Source organism: Salmo salar, chromosome ssa09 (genome assembly GCF_905237065.1).
Source record: "Salmo salar chromosome ssa09, Ssal_v3.1, whole genome shotgun sequence".
In the NCBI taxonomy this organism is placed as follows: domain Eukaryota; kingdom Metazoa; phylum Chordata; class Actinopteri; order Salmoniformes; family Salmonidae; genus Salmo; species Salmo salar.
Window position 1 is genome coordinate 87,875,979 of NC_059450.1, and position 22,019 is coordinate 87,897,997.

Below are 22,019 nucleotides of genomic sequence, written 5' to 3' on the forward strand. Positions count from 1 at the left end.
TACAAAACAATATTACATGATCAAAACACACACACACACACACACCCTCCTACAAAACAATATTACATGATCAAAACACACACACACACACACACACACACACACACACCCTCCTACAAAACAATATTACATGATCAAAACACACACACACACCCTCCTACAAAACAATATTACATGATCAAAACACACACACACACCCTCCTACAAAACAATATTACATGATCAAAACACACACACACACACACACCCTCCTACAAAACAATATTACATGATCAAAACACACACAGACACACACACACACACCCTCCTACAAAACAATATTACATGATGAAAACACACACACACACACACACTCCTACAAAACAATATTACATGATCAAAAACACACACACACACACACACTCCTACAAAACAATATTACATGATCAAAACACACACACACACACACACCCTCCTACAAAACAATATTACATGATCAAAACACACACACACACACACACCCTCCTACAAAACAATATTACATGATCAAAACACACACACACCCTCTCCTACAAAACAATATTACATGATCAAAAAACACACACACACCCTCTCCTACAAAACAATATTACATGATCAAAACACACACACACACCCTCCTACAAAACAATATTACATGATCAAAACACACACACACACCCTCCTACAAAACAATATTACATGATCAAAACACACACACACACCCTCCTACAAAACAATATTACATGATCAAAACACACACACACACCCTCCTACAAAACAATATTACATGATCAAAAACACACACACACACACCCTCCTACAAAACAATATTACATGATCAAAAACACACACACACACCCTCCTACAAAACAATATTACATGATCAAAAACACACACACACACACACACACACACCCTCCTACAAAACAATATTACATGATCAAAACACACACACACACACCCTCCTACAAAACAATATTACATGATCAAAACACACACACACACACCCTCCTACAAAACAATATTACATGATCAAAAACACACACACACACCCTCCTACAAAACAATATTACATGATCAAAACACACACACACACCCTCCTACAAAACAATATTACATGATCAAAACACACACACACACACACCCTCCTACAAAACAATATTACATGATCAAAACACACACACACACACACACACCCTCCTACAAAACAATATTACATGATCAAAACACACACACACACACACACACCCTCCTACAAAACAATATTACATGATCAAAACACACACACACACACACCCTCCTACAAAACAATATTACATGATCAAAACACACACACACACACACACCCTCCTACAAAACAATATTACATGATCAAAACACACACACACCCTCCTACAAAACAATATTACATGATAAAAACACACATCCTCCTAGATTACATACACACGAGTGAACCATCATAAGACTTACTTTATAAACCTTGACTAACTCCCCAACCCTAATGCCATTTTCCTAGCTAGTAAATAATAGTGAAATGAATAAGAAGGTTCTGAGCTGCCAGCCAGTTGAGAAGTGAGTTGCATACCTTTCTGTGGCTGCCCTCCGAGACCTTGGCCAAGTACCACAGGACAACGTAGTGGGTACACTGTAGAGCATGGACCACTATCTGCTCTGGCATGTCTCCGTTCTCAATGCCCGTGTTGAGCAACTTGAAGTTACTGCTGAACAGATCCCACTGGGACAGGTCATGGGCACTGGGGGGAGAGAGAGAGAGGTTAGAGAGAGGAGAGGTTAGGGAGAAACAAGAGGAGAGGAAAAGAGAAACAAGAGGAGAGGAAAAGAGAAACAAGAGGAGAGGAAAAGAGAAACAAGAGAAGAGGAAAAGAGAAACAAGAGGAGAGGAAAAGAGAAACAAGAGGAGAGGAAAAGAGAAACAAGAGGAGAGGAAAAGAGAAACAAGAGAAGAGGGAGAGAGAAACAAGAGAAGAGGGAGAGAGAAACAAGAGGAGAGGAAAAGAGAAACAAGAGGAGAGGAAAAGAGAAACAAGAGGAGAGGAAAAGAGAAACAAGAGGAGAGGAAAAGAGAAACAAGAGGAGAGGAAAAGAGAAACAAGAGGAGAGGAAAAGAGAAACAAGAGGAGAGGAAAAGAGAAACAAGAGGAGAGGAAAAGAGAAACAAGAGGAGAGGAAAAGAGAAACAAGAGGAGAGGAAAAGAGAAACAAGAGGAGAGGAAAAGAGAAACAAGAGAAGAGGGAGAGAGAAACAAGAGAAGAGGGAGAGAGAAACAAGAGAAGAGGGAGAGAGAAACAAGAGGAGAGGAAAAGAGAAACAAGAGGAGAGGAAAAGAGAAACAAGAGGAGAGGAAAAGAGAAACAAGAGGAGAGGAAAAGAGAAACAAGAGGAGAGGAAAAGAGAAACAAGAGGAGAGGAAAAGAGAAACAAGAGGAGAGGAAAAGAGAAACAAGAGAAGAGGAAAAGAGAAACAAGAGGAGAGGAAAAGAGAAACAAGAGGAGAGGAAGAGAGAAACAAGAGGAGAGGAAGAGAGAAACAAGAGGAGAGGAAAAGAGAAACAAGAGGAGAGGAAGAGAGAAACAAGAGGAGAGGAAAAGAGAAACAAGAGGAGAGGAAAAGAGAAACAAGAGGAGAGGAAAAGAGAAACAAGAGGAGAGGGAGAGAGAAACAAGAGGAGAGGGAGAGAGAAACAAGAGGAGAGGAAAAGAGAAACAAGAGGAGAGGAAAAGAGAAACAAGAGGAGAGGAAAAGAGAAACAAGAGGAGAGGAAAAGAGAAACAAGAGGAGAGGAAAAGAGAAACAAGAGGAGAGGAAAAGAGAAACAAGAGGAGAGGAAAAGAGAAACAAGAGGAGAGGAAAAGAGAAACAAGAGGAGAGGAAAAGAGAAACAAGAGGAGAGGGAGAGAGAAACAAGAGGAGAGGAAAAGAGAAACAAGAGGAGAGGAAGAGAGAAACAAGAGGAGAGGAAAAGAGAAACAAGAGGAGAGGAAAAGAGAAACAAGAGGAGAGGAAAAGAGAAACAAGAGGAGAGGAAAAGAGAAACAAGAGGAGAGGGAGAGAGAAACAAGAGGAGAGGAAAAGAGAAACAAGAGGAGAGGAAAAGAGAAACAAGAGGAGAGGAAAAGAGAAACAAGAGGAGAGGAAAAGAGAAACAAGAGGAGAGGAAGAGAGAAACAAGAGGAGAGGAAGAGAGAAACAAGAGGAGAGGAAGAGAGAAACAAGAGGAGAGGAAGAGAGAAACAAGAGGAGAGGAAGAGAGAAACAAGAGGAGAGGAAAAGAGAAACAAGAGGAGAGGAAAAGAGAAACAAGAGAAGAGGAAAAGAGAAACAAGAGGAGAGGAAAAGAGAAACAAGAGGAGAGGAAAAGAGAAACAAGAGGAGAGGAAAAGAGAAACAAGAGGAGAGGAAAAGAGAAACAAGAGGAGAGGAAAAGAGAAACAAGAGGAGAGGAAAAGAGAAACAAGAGAAGAGGAAAAGAGAAACAAGAGAAGAGGAAAAGAGAAACAAGAGAAGAGGAAAAGAGAAACAAGAGAAGAGGAAAAGAGAAACAAGAGGAGAGGAAAAGAGAAACAAGAGGAGAGGAAAAGAGAAACAAGAGGAGAGGAAAAGAGAAACAAGAGGAGAGGAAAAGAGAAACAAGAGAAGAGGAAAAGAGAAACAAGAGAAGAGGAAAAGAGAAACAAGAGGAGAGGAAAAGAGAAACAAGAGGAGAGGAAAAGAGAAACAAGAGGAGAGGAAAAGAGAAACAAGAGGAGAGGAAAAGAGAAACAAGAGAAGAGGGAGAGAGAAACAAGAGAAGAGGGAGAGAGAAACAAGAGGAGAGGAAAAGAGAAACAAGAGGAGAGGAAAAGAGAAACAAGAGGAGAGGGAGAGAGAAACAAGAGGAGAGGAAAAGAGAAACAAGAGGAGAGGAAAAGAGAAACAAGAGAAGAGGAAAAGAGAAACAAGAGAAGAGGAAAAGAGAAACAAGAGGAGAGGAAAAGAGAAACAAGAGGAGAGGAAAAGAGAAACAAGAGGAGAGGAAAAGAGAAACAAGAGGAGAGGAAAAGAGAAACAAGAGGAGAGGAAAAGAGAAACAAGAGGAGAGGAAAAGAGAAACAAGAGAAGAGGAAAAGAGAAACAAGAGGAGAGGAAAAGAGAAACAAGAGGAGAGGAAAAGAGAAACAAGAGGAGAGGAAAAGAGAAACAAGAGGAGAGGAAAAGAGAAACAAGAGGAGAGGAAAAGAGAAACAAGAGGAGAGGAAAAGAGAAACAAGAGAAGAGGAAAAGAGAAACAAGAGGAGAGGAAAAGAGAAACAAGAGAAGAGGAAAAGAGAAACAAGAGAAGAGGAAAAGAGAAACAAGAGGAGAGGAAAAGAGAAACAAGAGGAGAGGAAAAGAGAAACAAGAGGAGAGGAAAAGAGAAACAAGAGGAGAGGAAAAGAGAAACAAGAGGAGAGGAAAAGAGAAACAAGAGGAGAGGAAAAGAGAAACAAGAGGAGAGGAAAAGAGAAACAAGAGGAGAGGAAAAGAGAAACAAGAGGAGAGGAAAAGAGAAACAAGAGGAGAGGAAAAGAGAAACAAGAGGAGAGGAAAAGAGAAACAAGAGGAGAGGAAAAGAGAAACAAGAGGAGAGGAAAAGAGAAACAAGAGGAGAGGAAAAGAGAAACAAGAGGAGAGGAAAAGAGAAACAAGAGAAGAGGAAAAGAGAAACAAGAGAAGAGGAAAAGAGAAACAAGAGAAGAGGAAAAGAGAAACAAGAGGAGAGGAAAAGAGAAACAAGAGGAGAGGAAAAGAGAAACAAGAGGAGAGGAAAAGAGAAACAAGAGGAGAGGAAAAGAGAAACAAGAGAAGAGGGAGAGAGAAACAAGAGGAGAGGAGAGAGAGAAACAAGAGGAGAGGAAAAGAGAAACAAGAGGAGAGGGAAAGAGAAACAAGAGGAGAGGGAAAGAGAAACAAGAGGAGAGGAAAAGAGAAACAAGAGGAGAGGAAAAGAGAAACAAGAGAAGAGGAAAAGAGAAACAAGAGGAGAGGAAAAGAGAAACAAGAGGAGAGGAAAAGAGAAACAAGAGGAGAGGAAAAGAGAAACAAGAGGAGAGGAAAAGAGAAACAAGAGGAGAGGAAAAGAGAAACAAGAGGAGAGGAAAAGAGAAACAAGAGGAGAGGAAAAGAGAAACAAGAGAAGAGGAAAAGAGAAACAAGAGGAGAGGAAAAGAGAAACAAGAGGAGAGGAAAAGAGAAACAAGAGGAGAGGAAAAGAGAAACAAGAGGAGAGGAAAAGAGAAACAAGAGGAGAGGAAAAGAGAAACAAGAGGAGAGGAAAAGAGAAACAAGAGGAGAGGAAAAGAGAAACAAGAGGAGAGGAAGAGAGAAACAAGAGGAGAGGAAAAGAGAAACAAGAGGAGAGGAAAAGAGAAACAAGAGGAGAGGAAAAGAGAAACAAGAGGAGAGGAAAAGAGAAACAAGAGGAGAGGAAAAGAGAAACAAGAGGAGAGGGAGAGAGAAACAAGAGAAGAGGGAGAGAGAAACAAGAGGAGAGGGAGAGAGAAACAAGAGGAGAGGGAGAGAGAAAGAGGAAGAAACAAGAGGAAGAAGAGGGAGGGCCTTACTTGTGGAAGGCTGTGATTCTCTTGAGAGTTGACATGACCTGGTAGGCATCATCATCATCAGGCTCTTCACCCTGAACACAGAGACAGATCAGTATCAACTACACACTATCTGGTCCACTCACCCCAATAGATGAAAAATGTATAGACTGGAGGTCCTCCCTCTCTGAGTTCTCTCCTCCCCCTCGCTCACCCCTTGTATGAAGTCCTTTATTAACAATCTGTTGAATTTGTCCACCAGTTCATTCCCGTTTTCCTCCCTCATCCCTTCCCCTCACCTCTTGTAAGAAGTCTTCCAGCAGTGTGTTGAATTTGTCCACCATTTCATCGAGCAGCTGTGACCGGGCGATGTCCACTCTGTTAAAGATGGTGAACTCCTCGTTGCTGAGAGCGTGGTAGGTCTTCGAGCATGCCTCCAGCACCTCTGTGTCTGTGTGTTTCTCCACGATCTCCCTGATCTGACGCAGCAACGCCTCCAAGTGCTAGAAGAAGAGGGAGGGAGTCGGGAAATTTGTTTTACAGATTTCTTGCAGTGTTATGCATTTGATATTTCATGACGTTTGTACTGTCATTTTGTCAAGTTGAACAGTGCTTGAATTAGACTACAGCGTAGGGTCGGGGGTTAGAGTTCGAATTAGACTACAGCGTAGGGTCGGGGGTTAGAGTTTGAATTAGACTACAGCGTAGGGTCGGGGGTTAGAGTTTGAATTAGACTACAGCGTAGGGTCGGGGGTTAGAGTTTGAATTAGACTACAGCGTAGGGTCGGGGGTTAGAGTTTGAATTAGACTACAGCGTAGGGTCGGGGGTTAGAGTTTGAATTAGACTACAGCGTAGGGTCGGGGGTTAGAGTTTGAATTAGACTACAGCGTAGGGTCGGGGGTTAGAGTTTGAATTAGACTACAGCGTAGGGTCGGGGGTTAGAGTTTGAATTAGACTACAGCGTAGGGTCGGGGGTTAGAGTTTGAATTAGACTACAGCGTAGGGTCGGGGGTTAGAGTTTGAATTAGACTACAGCGTAGGGTCGGGGGTTAGAGTTTGAATTAGACTACAGCGTAGGGTCGGGGGTTAGAGTTTGAGTTAGACTACAGTGTAGGGTCGGGGGTTAGACCTTCTCTAGTCGTCCTGTGGTGTAGATATCCAGGTCAAAAAACTGAGGGAGCTGCAGCAGGTTGGTCACCTTTTCTGAATCTATGGAGTACTGAAACAAAGAGAGTTGGCACACTCACACACAGTACTGCAGGCAGGGGAAAAGACTAGAACACAGGTTTATTACAGAGGCTAGTGGGGGTGAAGGTGTAGTGTCCTACTTTGGCCAGCAGAGGAGGCAATGCCACAGCAAACAGCTCTGTCATTCTGGTCCTGTCATCTAGCTGGGTCTTCTTCTCCTTCGCTGTCATCACCTGGGGGGGGGGGGGGAAATAGTTGCTGTTTCTCTTTTGCTAAGTGGAAGGCAAGAAAAATAAGAAGAGAATGTTGATGCCCAGTCTAAGGTCTCTCACCCTCTTCCCGGTTCCACGGCCTACGGGCGGGTGGCACTCTGCAGCCTGGCGCACCGTACACAGCATTATCTCTATGAGAGCCGTCTCCTGTCTGTCTGTCAGGGCTACACACACCAGATACATTAGAGACCACATTTAGGGGTTATGGGTCAGAGGTCAAGAATAGAGGTCAGAGATCATACCTTCCTCCCCTGGCACGGGGTCGTCCAGTAGCAGGCTGGTCATACACTCCCAGTCCTTCAACAGGTCTGCTCCACTCTCCCACAGAGAGTCCACCAGGTATGCTGCATGTTCATGGAGCTGAAAAATGCAGAGACGGGCAGAATGCGGGTGGGTGGATTTTCCCCCCAGTGAGTGTTGTAAGTATGTTGCATGTTTATGGAGGTAGAGAAAGAATGTGTGTGCGTGTACCTCGCTCTCCAGGAAGAAGAAAACAGTAGTTTTGATGAGGTTGGCGTTGGGGCTTTGTCTTCCTCTCCTCTTGGGGGCGCCCTCCTCTTCCGGCTCCCGCGTACTGAACAGTCTGGAGAGAAGTTACTAGTATTAGATATAGAAATATAAAACTATATCAAAGTATATAAACCTCAGCTGACATTTGCCCAGACTACATAAAACAGACAAGGAATATGTCTACGCCAGAAGAAACAGATCCCAGATCAACAAACCTCCCTCTCCTTCTGCTGCTTTCTCAAGTTCTCATGCCTGTACTCTCCTCCTCACACTCCCTTTCTCCTCCTGCCTGCCCCCTTCTCTTATCCTAACCTCTCTACCTTCCTCTCTTCAGCTCTGCTCGCTCTCTCTCTGTTCCAGGGAAGAAACCAGACATGGATTTTTAGCATGACAATTGGCAGGACAACATCTTGAGATGAAACAATATTTTGTAAGTGTTTTGATTGATTGATCTGACTTAAGAGAAAATACATGATAGAAGAAAGTGTGACAAAGGATTAAATAAAAATAAAACAAATCCTACTTCTTGAAGAGGAACTCCCCGGCTGCTATGGCGACCGGTCGGTGGGCGGAGTAGACCAGGTGATAGACGCTCTCACAGTCCTCCGGGCTCAGTACCTCATCTGTACTACTGTAACACACACACACACAGTACAGATTAAACACACATTAAAACACACCTCCATATCCACTGGGATAGCTAATCTGTAGCAACTTACTGTAGTACCAGAGTGAGCAGTTTTATTGCTTGTACTGCGACATCATACTCCTTGTCTAGAGTCATGGAGACAATGCGGTCCTGTGAAGAGAGGAGATTAATGACAAAGAGTTCATATTTAGCTGAAATACTTCTACTCAAATTAAACAGGACATAGTAGTGGGTTAGCCAGAAAATACACTACATGGCCAAAATAATGTGGTCACACATTTGTCGAACATCTCATTCCAAAATCATAGGCATTAATATGGAGTTGGTCCCCCCCCTTTGCTGCTATAACAGCCTCCACTCTTCTTGGAAGGCTTTCCACTAGATGTTGGAACATTGCTGCAGGGACTTGCTTCCATTCAGCCACAAGAGCATTAGTGAGTTCGGGCCCTGATGTTGGGGGATTAGGCCTGGCTCGCGTTCCAATTCATCCCAAAGGTGTTCGATGGGGTTGAGGTCAGGGCTCTGTGCAGGCAAGTTCATCCACACTGATCTCAACAAACCCTTTCTGTATGGACCTCGCTTTGTGCACGGGGGCATTGTCATGCTGAAACAGGGAAAAGCCTTCCCCAACTGTTGCCACAAAGTTGGAAGTACAGAATCGTCTAGAATGTCATTGTATGCTGTAGCGTTAAGATTTCCCTTCATTGGAACTAAGAGGCCTAGCCTGAAACATGAAAAACAGCCCCGGACCTTTATTCCTTCTCCATCAAACTTCTAAGTTGGCACTATGCATTCGGGTAGGTAGCGTTCTCCTGGCATTTGCCAAACAAAGATTCGTACGTCGGACTACCAGATGGTGAAGCGTGATTCATCACTGCAGAAAACGCGTTTCCACTGCTCCAGAGTCTAATAGAGGCGAGCTTTACGCCACTCAGGCAGACGCTTGGCATTAAGCATCTTAGGCTTGTGTGCGGCTGCTCGGCCATGGAAACCCATTTCATGAAACTCCCGACGAAAGTCTTGTGCTGACGTTGATTCTAGCAGGGCAGAAATTTGACAAACTCTATTGCTGAAAAGGTGGCATCCTATGACGGTGCCACGTTGAAAGTCACTGAGCTCTTCAATACGAGTCATTCTACTGTCAATGTTTGCCTATGGAGATTGCATGGCTGTGTGCTCAATTTTATACACCTGTCAGCAACAGGTTGTGGTTGAAATAGCAGACTCTGCTAATTTGAAGGGGTTTCCACATACTTTTGTCAATGTAGTGTACCTACTCAAAACCAACAGGGCATAGTAGTGGATTAGTTATAGTGCATCCAGTATGGTTGAGTGGTTGTCAGACATGGTGTTGTGTGGGGCTCAGTTGGTATAGCATGATACTTGCAACGTTTAAGTCCCGCTGAGCACACCCATATGAAAATGCATGAACGCACTACTGTAAGTCGCTTTGGATAAAGAGTCTGCTAAACGGCAAAGAAAGTTACGAAAGTTTAGCCTCGAGGTAACCAGTTGTAGTGTATTGATGTGTCCACCAGGTGGTGCTCTGACCTTGAAGCGGCTGGTGAACAGCTCCAGTCTGGTGTTCAGTTCTCTGTTGTAGTAGAGACCCTGCAGCGCTGTCAAACATTTCAGACGCACCTCGCCTTGCTACACACACACACGTTGGAATTACAAACAAACAAACAAATATATATATATAAACTCATTAGAATTGCACACACTCCTAACTCAAACACCTTGCTAACAACGCATACACACTCTCTCGCTCTCTCCTCACCTTGTCGTGCATGGTCCAGCCTACGTATTTCAGGTAGCTGTCATTGAGGAAGGCGTCACTGTAGAGTTTCATCCACATTCCTATCTCCTCTATAGTGATAGCTCTGATCTCTGCTATGGCATCACTGTAACACAACACACAACCGTCATCATATCTTCTATACAGAGGGAGAATGTATCTACGATCATTTCTGTGATGGAACAATGGACAGGCCACGTACCGATATCTGTGTACAAACACACCCTTGAATATAGCATTCATCATGTTTTCAATTTCATCCTGATTTTCTTGAAGCTGAAATTAGAACGAGGAATCAGTAAGAAAACATTTTGATCAGGGTTCACCAGGCTAGATGGACGTGATTATTCACCAAGAAGAGCAAGACAACCAAACACCACAGAAGAGACAGCTAGTATAGTTATCAAGACAACCAAACACCACAGAAGAGACAGCTAGTATAGTTAGCAAGACAACCAAACACCACAGAAGAGACAGCTAGTATAGTTATCAAGACAACCAAACACCACAGAAGAGACAGCTAGTATAGTTATCAAGACAACCAAACACCACAGAAGAGACAGCTAGTATAGTTAGCAAGACAACCAAACACCACAGAAGAGACAGCTAGTATAGTTAGCAAGACAACCAAACACCACAGAAGAGACAGCTAGTATAGTTATCAAGACAACCAAACACCACAGAAGAGACAGCTAGTATAGTTATCAAGACAACCAAACACCACAGAAGAGACAGTAGAAGAAAAACAACCAAGCACCAGAGAAGAGACAGCTAGTATAGTTATCAAGACAACCAAACACCACAGAAGAGACAGCTAGTATAGTTATCAAAGCATTGTGGTGTATAATTAGTGAAATGTTGTAGTAGTAGGAGCCGGCAGATGGAAGCCCAGTGGGACATAGTGTTATGTAAGCCAGGACACAGCCATTGATGCCAGCTCAGCCACAGGGCCTAGTAGTATGCATGCGCGTGCCTGTCCATCCCTCCCCGCGCGACCGCCCCTCCGAACTGACTAGTTATGCTCATCAGGCATGTCTTCACATATCCTCATCTCTAAATTGGAACACAACTCTTGTTAGGCTGCTGTAAGTGGGTAATGTGAGTGTTTTATGAAGCAGGTTCTCAGAAGCAATGAGATCAGTCAACACTAAAGAAAATGTGAGCCAAACTAACCTTAAACCAAAGGCCCAAGAAGCCTTACACAGTTCCCCAACAAGGACCCCTAACCCAGGAGGAGCCTAACACTGACCTCATCCCTCTCACCTCTTTGCGTTTCTGCAGCAGTAGCTCCAGCCGGTCGTTGGCTCTCTTAGCGACCATCTTGTTTCTCTCTGTCTCATACTGCCGCTGTGTGTTGTCCATGTTGATGCTCAGGTTCAGAGCTACATTCACCAGGGCTGTCATCAGTTTCATAGCTACACACACACACACACACACACAGTTAATCAGCGTACCCGTGTGCCCAGGGAAGACGGAAATAACCGACCAATACAGACAGACATATCCCCTGACCACACCCATTCTCTCTCCCTTACCTGCCAGTGTGCTGGTGTGCCTGAAGGCTCGGACCTGTGAGTCCGACAGTCCGGTGAGGAGCGATATGACCGTGTCCATGAGGTACTCATCATAGATGATGCTGTACTGACACTGTCTCACCAAGACAGCAATGAACTCACAGAAACTGCCCTTAAACTTCTTCCACAGTGGGCCTGCCATGGTCAGAGGATAGTCTCCGCTGTCCTATAGAGTGGGAGGAGGAGGAGGGTGGAGAGAGAAAAGGTTTATGGGAGTTATGGCTTTACTATTGCATGCAACTCAAAAAGAGCGTAATGACATTTAAAACTGAACCAATCAGCTGGTACATTTCAGGTGACCGACAAAACTTCAACCCAGAGTGATGCACCTACCACGTCTCAGACACACAAAACCTACCTCGTCAAACTCCTCTGTCATCCTCCTGATGATCTCAGAGTTCTGCATGTTTCGGAACATCTCTCCACTGACCACTCCTTTACAGCCAGAACACTGGATGAAGAAGTTGATCAGGTCTAGCAGAGCCATGTCCCTGTCGTTTTTATACGCCTCAATCCAGTCATCCACCACAGACTGCAGCCAGGACAAACAGCAGAGATAGACAATAAGTACTACAACTAAAACAAAGTCCCCGAGGGTCAACTCTAATAAAGCTGATCTGGTCATTAGACAATCAAATAAACTATTGGCCTGTTAAAGCCTACCTACTGGCCTAGCCAGTTCTGTGTGTAGGCTCTCATTCATTGTCACACACACACACACACACACACTAACCTGCATGGCGCTCTTGCCCATCTTGACAACCTCAAACAGCATTAGGTTCTCCATGCCATTCTCCTGGTAGTGGCCGTTCATCCTCCCTGCTCCTCCTACTCCCTTCCCTCCTTTACCCTTCTCTCCTGCCGCCTTCTTCCCCTTCTTACCCCCCTGGGATGGGAGGGAAATCAATAAAGGGTTAAACAGCATAATGCTTACTAATATGGCCAGAGACAGTAGCTCGGGGAAGAGGTTACACTACTATATGTTGAGGAGCTCGGGGAAGAGGTTACACTACTATATGTTGAGGAGCTCGGGGAAGAGGTTACACTACTATATGTTGAGGAGCTCGGGGAAGAGGTTACACTACTATATGTTGAGGAGCTCGGGGAAGAGGTTACACTACTATATGTTGAGGAGCTCGGGGAAGAGGTTACACTACTATATGTTGAGGAGCTCGGGGAAGAGGTTACACTACTATATGTTGAGGAGCTCGGGGAAGAGGTTACACTACTATATGTTGAGGAGCTCGGGGAAGAGGTTACACTACTATATGTTGAGGAGCTCGGGGAAGAGGTTACACTACTATATGTTGAGGAGCTCGGGGAAGAGGTTACACTACTATATGTTGAGGAGCTCGGGGAAGAGGTTACACTACTATATGTTGAGGAGCTCGGGGAAGAGGTTACACTACTATATGTTGAGGAGCTCGGGGAAGAGGTTACACTACTATATGTTGAGGAGCTCGGGGAAGAGGTTACACTACTATATGTTGAGGAGCTCGGGGAAGAGGTTACACTACTATATGTTGAGGAGCTCGGGGAAGAGGTTACACTACTATGTTGAGGAGCTCGGGGAAGAGGTTACACTACTATGTTGAGGAGCTCGGGGAAGAGGTTACACTACTATATGTTGAGGAGCTCGGGGAAGAGGTTACACTACTATATGTTGAGGAGCTCGGGGAAGAGGTTACACTACTATATGTTGAGGAGCTCGGGGAAGAGGATACACTACTATATGTTGAGGAGCTCGGGGAAGAGGTTACACTACTATATGTTGAGGAGCTCGGGGAAGAGGTTACACTACTATATGTTGAGGAGCTCGGGGAAGAGGTTACACTACTATATGTTGAGGAGCTCGGGGAAGAGGTTACACTACTATATGTTGAGGAGCTCGGGGAAGAGGTTACACTACTATGTTGAGGAGCTCGGGGAAGAGGTTACACTACTATGTTGAGGAGCTCGGGGAAGAGGTTACACTACTATGTTGAGGAGCTCGGGGAAGAGGTTACACTACTATGTTGAGGAGCTCGGGGAAGAGGTTACACTACTATGTTGAGGAGCTCGGGGAAGAGGTTACACTACTATGTTGAGGAGCTCGGGGAAGAGGTTACACTACTATATGTTGAGGAGCTCGGGGAAGAGGTTACACTACTATGTTGAGGAGCTCGGGGAAGAGGTTACACTACTATATGTTGAGGAGCTCGGGGAAGAGGTTACACTACTATATGTTGAGGAGCTCGGGGAAGAGGTTACACTACTATGTTGAGGAGCTCGGGGAAGAGGTTACACTACTATATGTTGAGGAGCTCGGGGAAGAGGTTACACTACTATATGTTGAGGAGCTCGGGGAAGAGGTTACACTACTATGTTGAGGAGCTCGGGGAAGAGGTTACACTACTATGTTGAGGAGCTCGGGGAAGCGGTTACAATACTATGTTGAGGAGCTCGGGGAAGAGGTTACAATACTATGTTGAGGAGCTCGGGGAAGAGGTTACACTACTATATGTTGAGGAGCTCGGGAAGAGGTTACACTACATATGTTGAGGAGCTCGGGGAAGAGGTTACACTACATATGTTGAGGAGCTCGGGGAAGAGGTTACACTACTATATGTTGAGGAGCTCGGGGAAGAGGTTACACTACATATGTTGAGGAGCTCGGGGAAGAGGTTACACTACTATGTTGAGGAGCTCGGGGAAGAGGTTACACTACTATATGTTGAGGAGCTCGGGGAAGAGGTTACACTACTATATGTTGAGGAGCTCGGGGAAGAGGTTACACTACTATATGTTGAGGAGCTCGGGGAAGAGGTTACACTACTATATGTTGAGGAGCTCGGGGAAGAGGTTACACTACTATATGTTGAGGAGATCGGGGAAGAGGTTACACTACTATATGTTGAGGAGCTCGGGGAAGAGGTTACACTACTATGTTGAGGAGCTCGGGGAAGAGGTTACACTACTATGTTGAGGAGCTCGGGGAAGAGGTTACAATACTATGTTGAGGAGCTCGGGGAAGCGGTTACAATACTATGTTGAGGAGCTCGGGGAAGCGGTTACAATACTATGTTGAGGAGCTCGGGGAAGCGGTTACAATACTATGTTGAGGAGCTCGGGGAAGCGGTTACAATACTATGTTGAGGAGCTCGGGGAAGAGGTTACACTACTATGTTGAGGAGCTCAGGGAAGAGGTTGTGATGTGTATAACTTGGGTAAGTCGTACCTTTCCTTTGGTTGGGTTGATACTGACATCAGGAGCCTCAGAGAAGTCTGTGTCTGAGGAGAAACGGGTGTCCGTATCCCTGGCAAAAACACACACACATATTAGAAACAGTCTGCTGCATGCTGGTTGACACACACACACACACACACACACAATGGAAGTAGTCACTTACTGAGGATAGTGGAACTCCGACGGTAACTCTGGTGCCGCTATCATTTCTCTAACATGTCTGATCCAAATGAAATAAGAACAGACCTCAGATCCTCAGTGTCCTCAAGGTAGCATAGGACCTGGAGGAGAAAACAGAAGAGAATGCATGGGTATTGGGCTTACATTCAGAGAAGACAGGAGAGAGAGGAGTTGTATAACCAGCGGGTGAACTTCTTCACCATACACATTGGATCCTCTTTGAACAGGCCTCAATATCTGCCAGTGGCTCATCACTGAGAAAAAATAAACAAAAAATATTGCTTTCACATGGTAACAGGGGGCGGGCTCTATCCCCCCTGTCATGCTCAGCTGTGAGCTCATTGGCTCTCTCGCTCTTTGGTTTCCAGGAAACATCACCCAGGGCTGGACATAGGAACGTCCCCCATGACCATATAAAGGAATGTCAGCTCCACCCTCCACTAGAGACGCCAGTAGACATATACAAGGCATAGCAGCGAGAGTGGTATACTCAACCATCATTAACAAAATTATTATATTCAAGATCACAAATATTATTTTATATAGACATTTTTTTTTACGAATCAACAATTTTGTCAATACTAGTATGTCATCAAGACGGGTGTGTTGAACTACAGGAGGCCAAAGTGAGTCTAGGACCGACCCTATGCTGGGTGTGTCTCATTGACAGTCGGTGCATACTGTACTATGAAAGATTACAATAGAAGTGTGTCCAATCAGAAAATGAATTGTAAAGACCAACGAGAAATTAATTGCACTTGACTGTACAATAAAACTGCTCGTGTCTGTACATACAACCAGTTTTTTTTTTTGTTGCCGGATTACAGGTTGATTAAAGTTTTGCGGGGGAGAAGTGGGGCATCTACCCTCACTAACCAGTGAGAAGTATAGAATGAGAAATAGGTGGATTCAAACTCAACTTTAAAACGCTACTGTATCTAGCTAAGTACTTGAGAGAATATCCCATGGGCTCGAATTAGAACGCGTGAATTCCAATACACATTTGACTTATTTAATTTAATCTAAAAGCCATCCTTGCATGCTAAATTCATACATAATGCATACAGATACAACTGTATTGCAAAGCAATAAAATAGTATTAGCAAGTAACATCCTGTGTATCTTTGCTGGCTGGTTGACTTAGACGCGAAGCCTTGATGATGGGGACTGAAAAAGTGGCGCCAAACCCGGGTCCCTGAGCAACACAAAGCGCGTAAAAAACTACATTATCGATAGCTGCCAACGTCGAAATAACCAACAGAGAACATACTGAACTAGGCTAGCTACCATTGGCTAGGTAGTGTGACAGCCGCTCTAGGGCTTGCTCAGTGACGGTCACTGTCAAGAATAGACACCGGTATCCTGGCGAGTTATTGCCCGGACTGGCTTGCTGAAGAAGCTAGCTAGCTAAACACCAGCTGTCATCAGAACGTCACCCTTAACGTTACGTACATTAAAATAACAACTTGCCTTCCGTGGATAACATTCCACCAAGAGTTTAAATTGTATCATTCAAGTAACGTCAGTACCCACTTTTCTGTAAGCTAAGTAGCTACAGTACATACAAGGCAAAAACACTCGTAAATATATCTCCATCTTAACTGGGTAGCTAACTGACGTTAGCTTAGCATAGCTGCAGCTACCATTCTCCATCTTGTTAAGTTAGCTAGCTAGTTTCCTTGCTAGTTAGCCAACTAGCCATGTTAGCGCTCCGTCCTAGACCGCTGGCTGCAATCGAAAGGAGTTCGGATAGCCAGCCATCTTCTCAATAAAACAGTGGCTATTTAGCTAGTTAGCTAATACCATGTGGCCCTCAAAGTTCGTGTAAAGATCTAAATTAGCATGTTTATGCAACCCACTTGTTGTGGAACAACAATACAACCATATAGTTACATAAAAACACCTCGTCCTTACGTCCTCCATCTTGCCTCCGGAGTTTCGATACTGTAACATTACCTAGCTAACGTTAACTTCCAAGTGGAAAAACATTTAATGGACGTAAACAAACACTTTGTTGCATATTAGCCTAGCTAACTATCTAACTACGTTTCAATGAAGTGGGTCTTCTTTTCGGTGTGAGTTACACAGATTCACGATAAACTAGACAAAAAGTAGCCAACAGCGGCTAGCTTACGACTTCCCATGGCTAGCAGTCTCCGTAGGTCTAGCCTGTTAGCTAGCATGAGAAGCTAGCTACCAACAAAATTGCTACAAACCAACTAACTTCGAGATTTCACTCCGCCATTTTATAACTTACCCCGTTATTCAATTTATTTCCAAACGTGTCACTGCTTTGTTGAGTCGCTATCTGTTCTTGTTTTGATATAACCAAGATTTCCGCAAATGAGTTTGAAACTGGCGGTCAGAGGCGGTTTTGGACGCTCTCTCAGTTTCACCCCGCCACTTGCTCCGTACTAGGGTTTGTTGTTTCGACAACGAGGGGGGAGGAAAACTCCTGGTGCACAGCTGCCCTCTAGCGGCCAGAGGAAATACGTCCGTAGCTCCGTGACGATGGGAGATATGACATCTAGCGGTTATTTACAAGGTGTGCAGCTGCCAGCTACCAGCAAGTACCTGACAGGTAGGGGTGGGGATGGCCCTACCTCAGAGTTTCTGAACCCAGAGGCGCAACATCAAATCAAATCTAATTTTATTACTCACATACGCATGGTTAGCAGATGTTATTGTAGCAAAATGCTTGTGCTTCTAGTTCCGACAGTGCAGCAATATCTAACATGTAATCTAACAATTCCACAACAACTACCTAATACACACAAATCTAAGTAAAGGAATGGAATACAAATATATACATATAAATATTTGGATGAGCAATAACAGAGCGTCATAGTCAAGATGCAATTGATGGTATAAAATACAGTATATACATATGACATGAGTAATGCAAGATATGTAAACATTATTAAAGTGGCATTATTAAAGCGACTAGTGATCCATTTATTAAAGTGGCCAATGATTTCAAGTCTGTATGTAGGCAGCAGCCTCTCTGTTAGTGATGGCTGTGTAAATGTCTGTTGAGATAGAAGCTGTTTTTCAGTCTCTCGGTCCCAGCTTTGATTTGATGCGCCGCCTGTACCGACCTCACCTTCAGGATGGCAGCGGGGTGATCAGGCAGTGGCTCGGGTGGTTGTTGTCCTTGATTAACTTTTTGGCCTTCCTGTGACACCGGGTGTTGTAGGTGTCCTGGAGGGCAGGTAGTTTGACCACGGTTATGCGTTGTGCAGACCACACCATCCTCTGAAGGGCCTTGCGGTTGTGGGCGGTGCAGTTGCCATACCAGGCGGTGATGCAGCCCGGCAGGATGCTCTCGATTGTGCATCTGTAAAAGTTTGTGAGGGTTTTAGGTGACAAGCCACATTTCTTCAGCCTCCTGAGGTTGTAAAGGCGCTGTTGCGCCTTCTTCACCACACAGTCTGTGTGGGTGAACCATTTCAGTTTGTCCGTGATGTGTACGCCGAGGAACTTTCCACCTTCTCCACTGCTGTCCCGTCGATCTGGATAGGGGGGTGCTCCCTCTGCTGTTTCCTGAAGTCCACGATCATCTCCTTTGTTTTGTTGACGTTGAGTGAGAGGTTATTTTTCTGACACCATGCTCAGAGTGACCTCACCTCCACCCTGTAGGCTGTCTCGTCATTGCTCTCAGACAAACTAAACAACTTCTTTGCTCGCTTTGAGGACAACACAGTGTCACTGCAAAATCTGCAGGCTCTCCTTCACTGCAGCCAACGTGAGTAAAACATTTAAACGTGTTAACCCTCGCAAGGCTGCCGGGCCCAGACGGCATGCCCCAGCCGCGTCCTCAGAGCATGTGCAGACCAGCTGGCTGGTGTGTTTACGGACATATTCAATCAATCCTCATCCCAGTCTGCTGTTCCCACATGCTTCAAGAGGGCCACCATTGTTCCTGTTCCCAAGAAAGCGAAGGTAACTGAGCTAAATGACTATCGCCCCGTTGCACTCACTTACGTCATCATGATGAGCTTTGAGAGACTAGTCAAGGAACATATCACCTCCACCCTACCTGACACCCTAGACCCACTCCAATAGGTCCACAGACGACGCAATCGCAATCAGATGGCACACTGCCCTAACCCATCTGGACAAGAGGAATTCCTATGTAAGAATGCTGTTCATCGACTACAGCTCAGCATTTAACACCATAGTACCCTCCAAACTCGTCATTAAGCTCGAGACCCTGGGTCTCAACCCCACCCTGTGCAACTGGGTCTTGGACTTCCTGATGGGCCGCCCCCAGGTGGTGAGGGTAGGTAACAAAATCTCCACCCCGCTAATCCTCAACACTGGGGCCCCACGAGGGTGCGTTCTCAGCCCTCTCCTGTACTCCCTGTTCATCCATGACTGCATGGCCATGCACGCCTCCAACTCAATCATCAAGTTTTCAGACGACACTACAGTGGTAGGCTTGATTACCAACAATGACGAGACGGCCTATAGGGAGGAGGTGATGGCCCTCGGAGTGTGGTGTCAGGAAAACAACCTCTCACTCAACGTCAACAAAACAAAGGAGATGATTGTGGACTTCAGGAAACAGCAGAGGGAGCAGCCCCCTATCCACATCGACGGGACAGTAGTGGAGAAGGTGGAAAGTTTTAAGTTCCTCGGCGTACACATCATGGACAAACTGAAATAGTCCACCCACACAGACAGCGTGGTGAAGAAGGCGCAGCAGCGCCTCTTCAACCTCAAGAGGCTGAAGAAATTTGGCTTGTCACTAAAAACACTCACAAACTTCTACAGGTGCACAATCGAGAGCATCCTGTCGGGCTGTATCACCGCCTGGTATGGCAACTGCTCTGCCCATAACCTAAGGCTCTCCAGAGGGTAGTGAGGTCTGCACAACGCATCACTGGGTGCAAACTATCCGCATTACAGGACACTTACACCACCCGATGTCACAGGAAGGCCAAAAAGATCATCAAGGACAACAACCACCCGAGTCACTGCCTGTTCACCCCGCTATCATCCAGAAGGCGAGGTCAGTACAGGTGCATCAAAGCGGGTACCGAGAGACTGTAAAACAGCTTCTATCTCAAGGCCATCAGACTGTTAAACAGCCATCACTAAACATTGAGTGGCTGCTGCCAACATACTGACTCATTTCTATCCACTTTAATAATGAAAAATTGATGTAATAAATGTATCACTAGCCACTTTAAACAATGCCATTTTATATAATGTTTACATACCCTGCATTACTCATCTCATATGTATATACTGTACTCTATAGCATCTACTGCATCTTGCCTATGTCGTTCGGCCATCGCTCATTCACATATTTTTATGTACATATTGTTATTCATTCCTTTACACTTGTGTGTATAAAGTAGTTGTGAAATTGTTAGTTTAGATTACTTGTTAGATATTACTGCATGGTCGGAACTAGAAGCACAAGCATTTCGCTACACTCGCATTAACATCTGCTAACCATGTGTATGTGACAAATAAAATTTGATTTGATTTTAATCAAGCCTACTACTGTTGTGTCGTCTGCAAACTTGATGATTGAGTTGGAGGCGTGCATGGCCACGCAGTCGTGGGTGAACAGGGAGTACAGGAGGGGGCTGAGCACGCACCCTTGTGGGGCCCCAGTGTTGAGGATCAGCGAAGTGGTGATGTTGTTTCCTACCTTAACCACCTGGGTGCGGCCCGTCAGGAAGTCCAGGACCTAATTGCACAGGGCAGGGTTGAGACCCAGGGCCTCTAGCTTAATGATGAGCTTGGAGGGTACTATGGTGTTGAATGCTGAGCTATAGTCAAAGAACAGCATTCTCACATAGGTATTCCTCTTGTCCAGATGGCATACGGCAGTGTGCAGTGTTATGGCGATTGCATCGTCGGTGGACTTATTGGGGCGGTAAGCAAATTGAAGTGGGTCTAGGGTGACAAGTAAGGTGGAGGTGATATGATCCTTGACTAGCCTCTCAAAGCACTTCATGATGACAGAAGTGAGTGCTGTGGGGCAATAGTAATTTAATTCAGTTACCTTTGCTTTCTTGGGTACAGGAACAGTGGTGGCCATCTTGAAGCATGTGGGGACAGCAGACTGGGATAGGAAGAGATTGAATATGTCTGTAAACACACCAGCCAGCTGGTCTGCGCATGCTCTGAGGACGCGGCTAGGGATGCCGTCAGGACCGGCAGCCTTGCGAGGGTTAACACTTTTAAATGTCTTACTCACGTCGGCCACAGAGAAGGAGAGCTCACAGTCCTTGGTGGCGGGCCGCGTCAGTGGCACTGTAATATCCTCAAAGCGGGAAAAGAAGGTGTTTAGTTTGTCTGGAAGCAAGACGTCGGTGTCCGTGGCGTGGTTGGTTTTCTTTTTGTAGTCCGTGATTGTCTGTAGACCCTGCCAAATACGTCTCGTGTCTGAGCCGTTGAATTGCGAGGAACGCTTGCAAAACAGACCAAGCTGACCAAGCCAGGGTTTGAGAAGTCAATGAGAAAAGTGAACAATTCTTCTTTAGTCTTAAGTAGTTGATCATGTTATGATTCCAACGTCGTGAAAGTGACAAACTGACAAAAACAACTTTATATCGAAGGACCGTTAGACACGATGATGCGTTGATGCGCATGAGCTTAGTTAGCCAATGTCATCAAGACATCGCCTACAAGTGTGATGAGGGATTTCTATTGGAGAAGCATTTCTGCCTATCTTTATACTGTACATTCTTTGCCCCTGCAGTCAATGGTGTGGCCGCAGCTCAATACTTGTAGAATCTCAATGACATTTCCTTGACTCCTCTTGTCCTCTTTCCTCAAAATCCATTAGAGGAGAAAGTCAGAGGGGAGGGACATCTGGAGTCAATGAAATCCAATTGAGATTATCTCATTGTGGGAGGAAAAAGCTTCCCCCTCCTTCCTTGTCTCGTGTCCTTCATTAGAACTGTTTCAGAATCTGAAGACATAATTAGTGTAAGAAATGGCAGATACAGTTGAAGTCGGAAGTTTACAAACACTTAGGTTGGAGTCATTAAAACTTGTTTTTCAACCACTCCACAAATTTC

At 45.0% G+C, this 22,019-nt stretch overlaps 1 protein-coding gene across 2 annotated transcripts in view; it reads right to left on the minus strand.

Annotated features, from left to right (window-relative positions):
- The window catches only part of LOC106612163 (cohesin subunit SA-2), a 34,277-nt gene extending 16,826 nt beyond the window's left edge, over positions 1 to 17,451 (minus strand). For both annotated transcript variants that reach the window (XM_045724165.1, XM_014213099.2), the window contains exons 1-20: positions 17,234 to 17,451; positions 14,960 to 15,077; positions 14,788 to 14,866; positions 12,304 to 12,456; positions 11,929 to 12,102; positions 11,532 to 11,736; positions 11,260 to 11,411; positions 10,199 to 10,272; positions 9,979 to 10,102; positions 9,750 to 9,848; positions 8,269 to 8,348; positions 8,073 to 8,180; positions 7,511 to 7,622; positions 7,282 to 7,399; positions 7,100 to 7,203; positions 6,908 to 7,000; positions 6,709 to 6,798; positions 5,878 to 6,081; positions 5,603 to 5,673; positions 1,586 to 1,754 (exon numbers count right to left, since the gene is read on the minus strand). In XM_045724165.1, coding sequence (XP_045580121.1) covers positions 1,586 to 1,754; positions 5,603 to 5,673; positions 5,878 to 6,081; positions 6,709 to 6,798; positions 6,908 to 7,000; positions 7,100 to 7,203; positions 7,282 to 7,399; positions 7,511 to 7,622; positions 8,073 to 8,180; positions 8,269 to 8,348; positions 9,750 to 9,848; positions 9,979 to 10,102; positions 10,199 to 10,272; positions 11,260 to 11,411; positions 11,532 to 11,736; positions 11,929 to 12,102; positions 12,304 to 12,456; positions 14,788 to 14,866; positions 14,960 to 15,003 — 2,253 coding nt within the window. In that variant the 5' untranslated portion in view covers positions 15,004 to 15,077; positions 17,234 to 17,451. The remainder of the gene's footprint in view (positions 1 to 1,585; positions 1,755 to 5,602; positions 5,674 to 5,877; positions 6,082 to 6,708; positions 6,799 to 6,907; positions 7,001 to 7,099; positions 7,204 to 7,281; positions 7,400 to 7,510; positions 7,623 to 8,072; positions 8,181 to 8,268; positions 8,349 to 9,749; positions 9,849 to 9,978; positions 10,103 to 10,198; positions 10,273 to 11,259; positions 11,412 to 11,531; positions 11,737 to 11,928; positions 12,103 to 12,303; positions 12,457 to 14,787; positions 14,867 to 14,959; positions 15,078 to 17,233) is intronic.
- Positions 17,452 to 22,019: the final 4,568 nt, after the last annotated feature.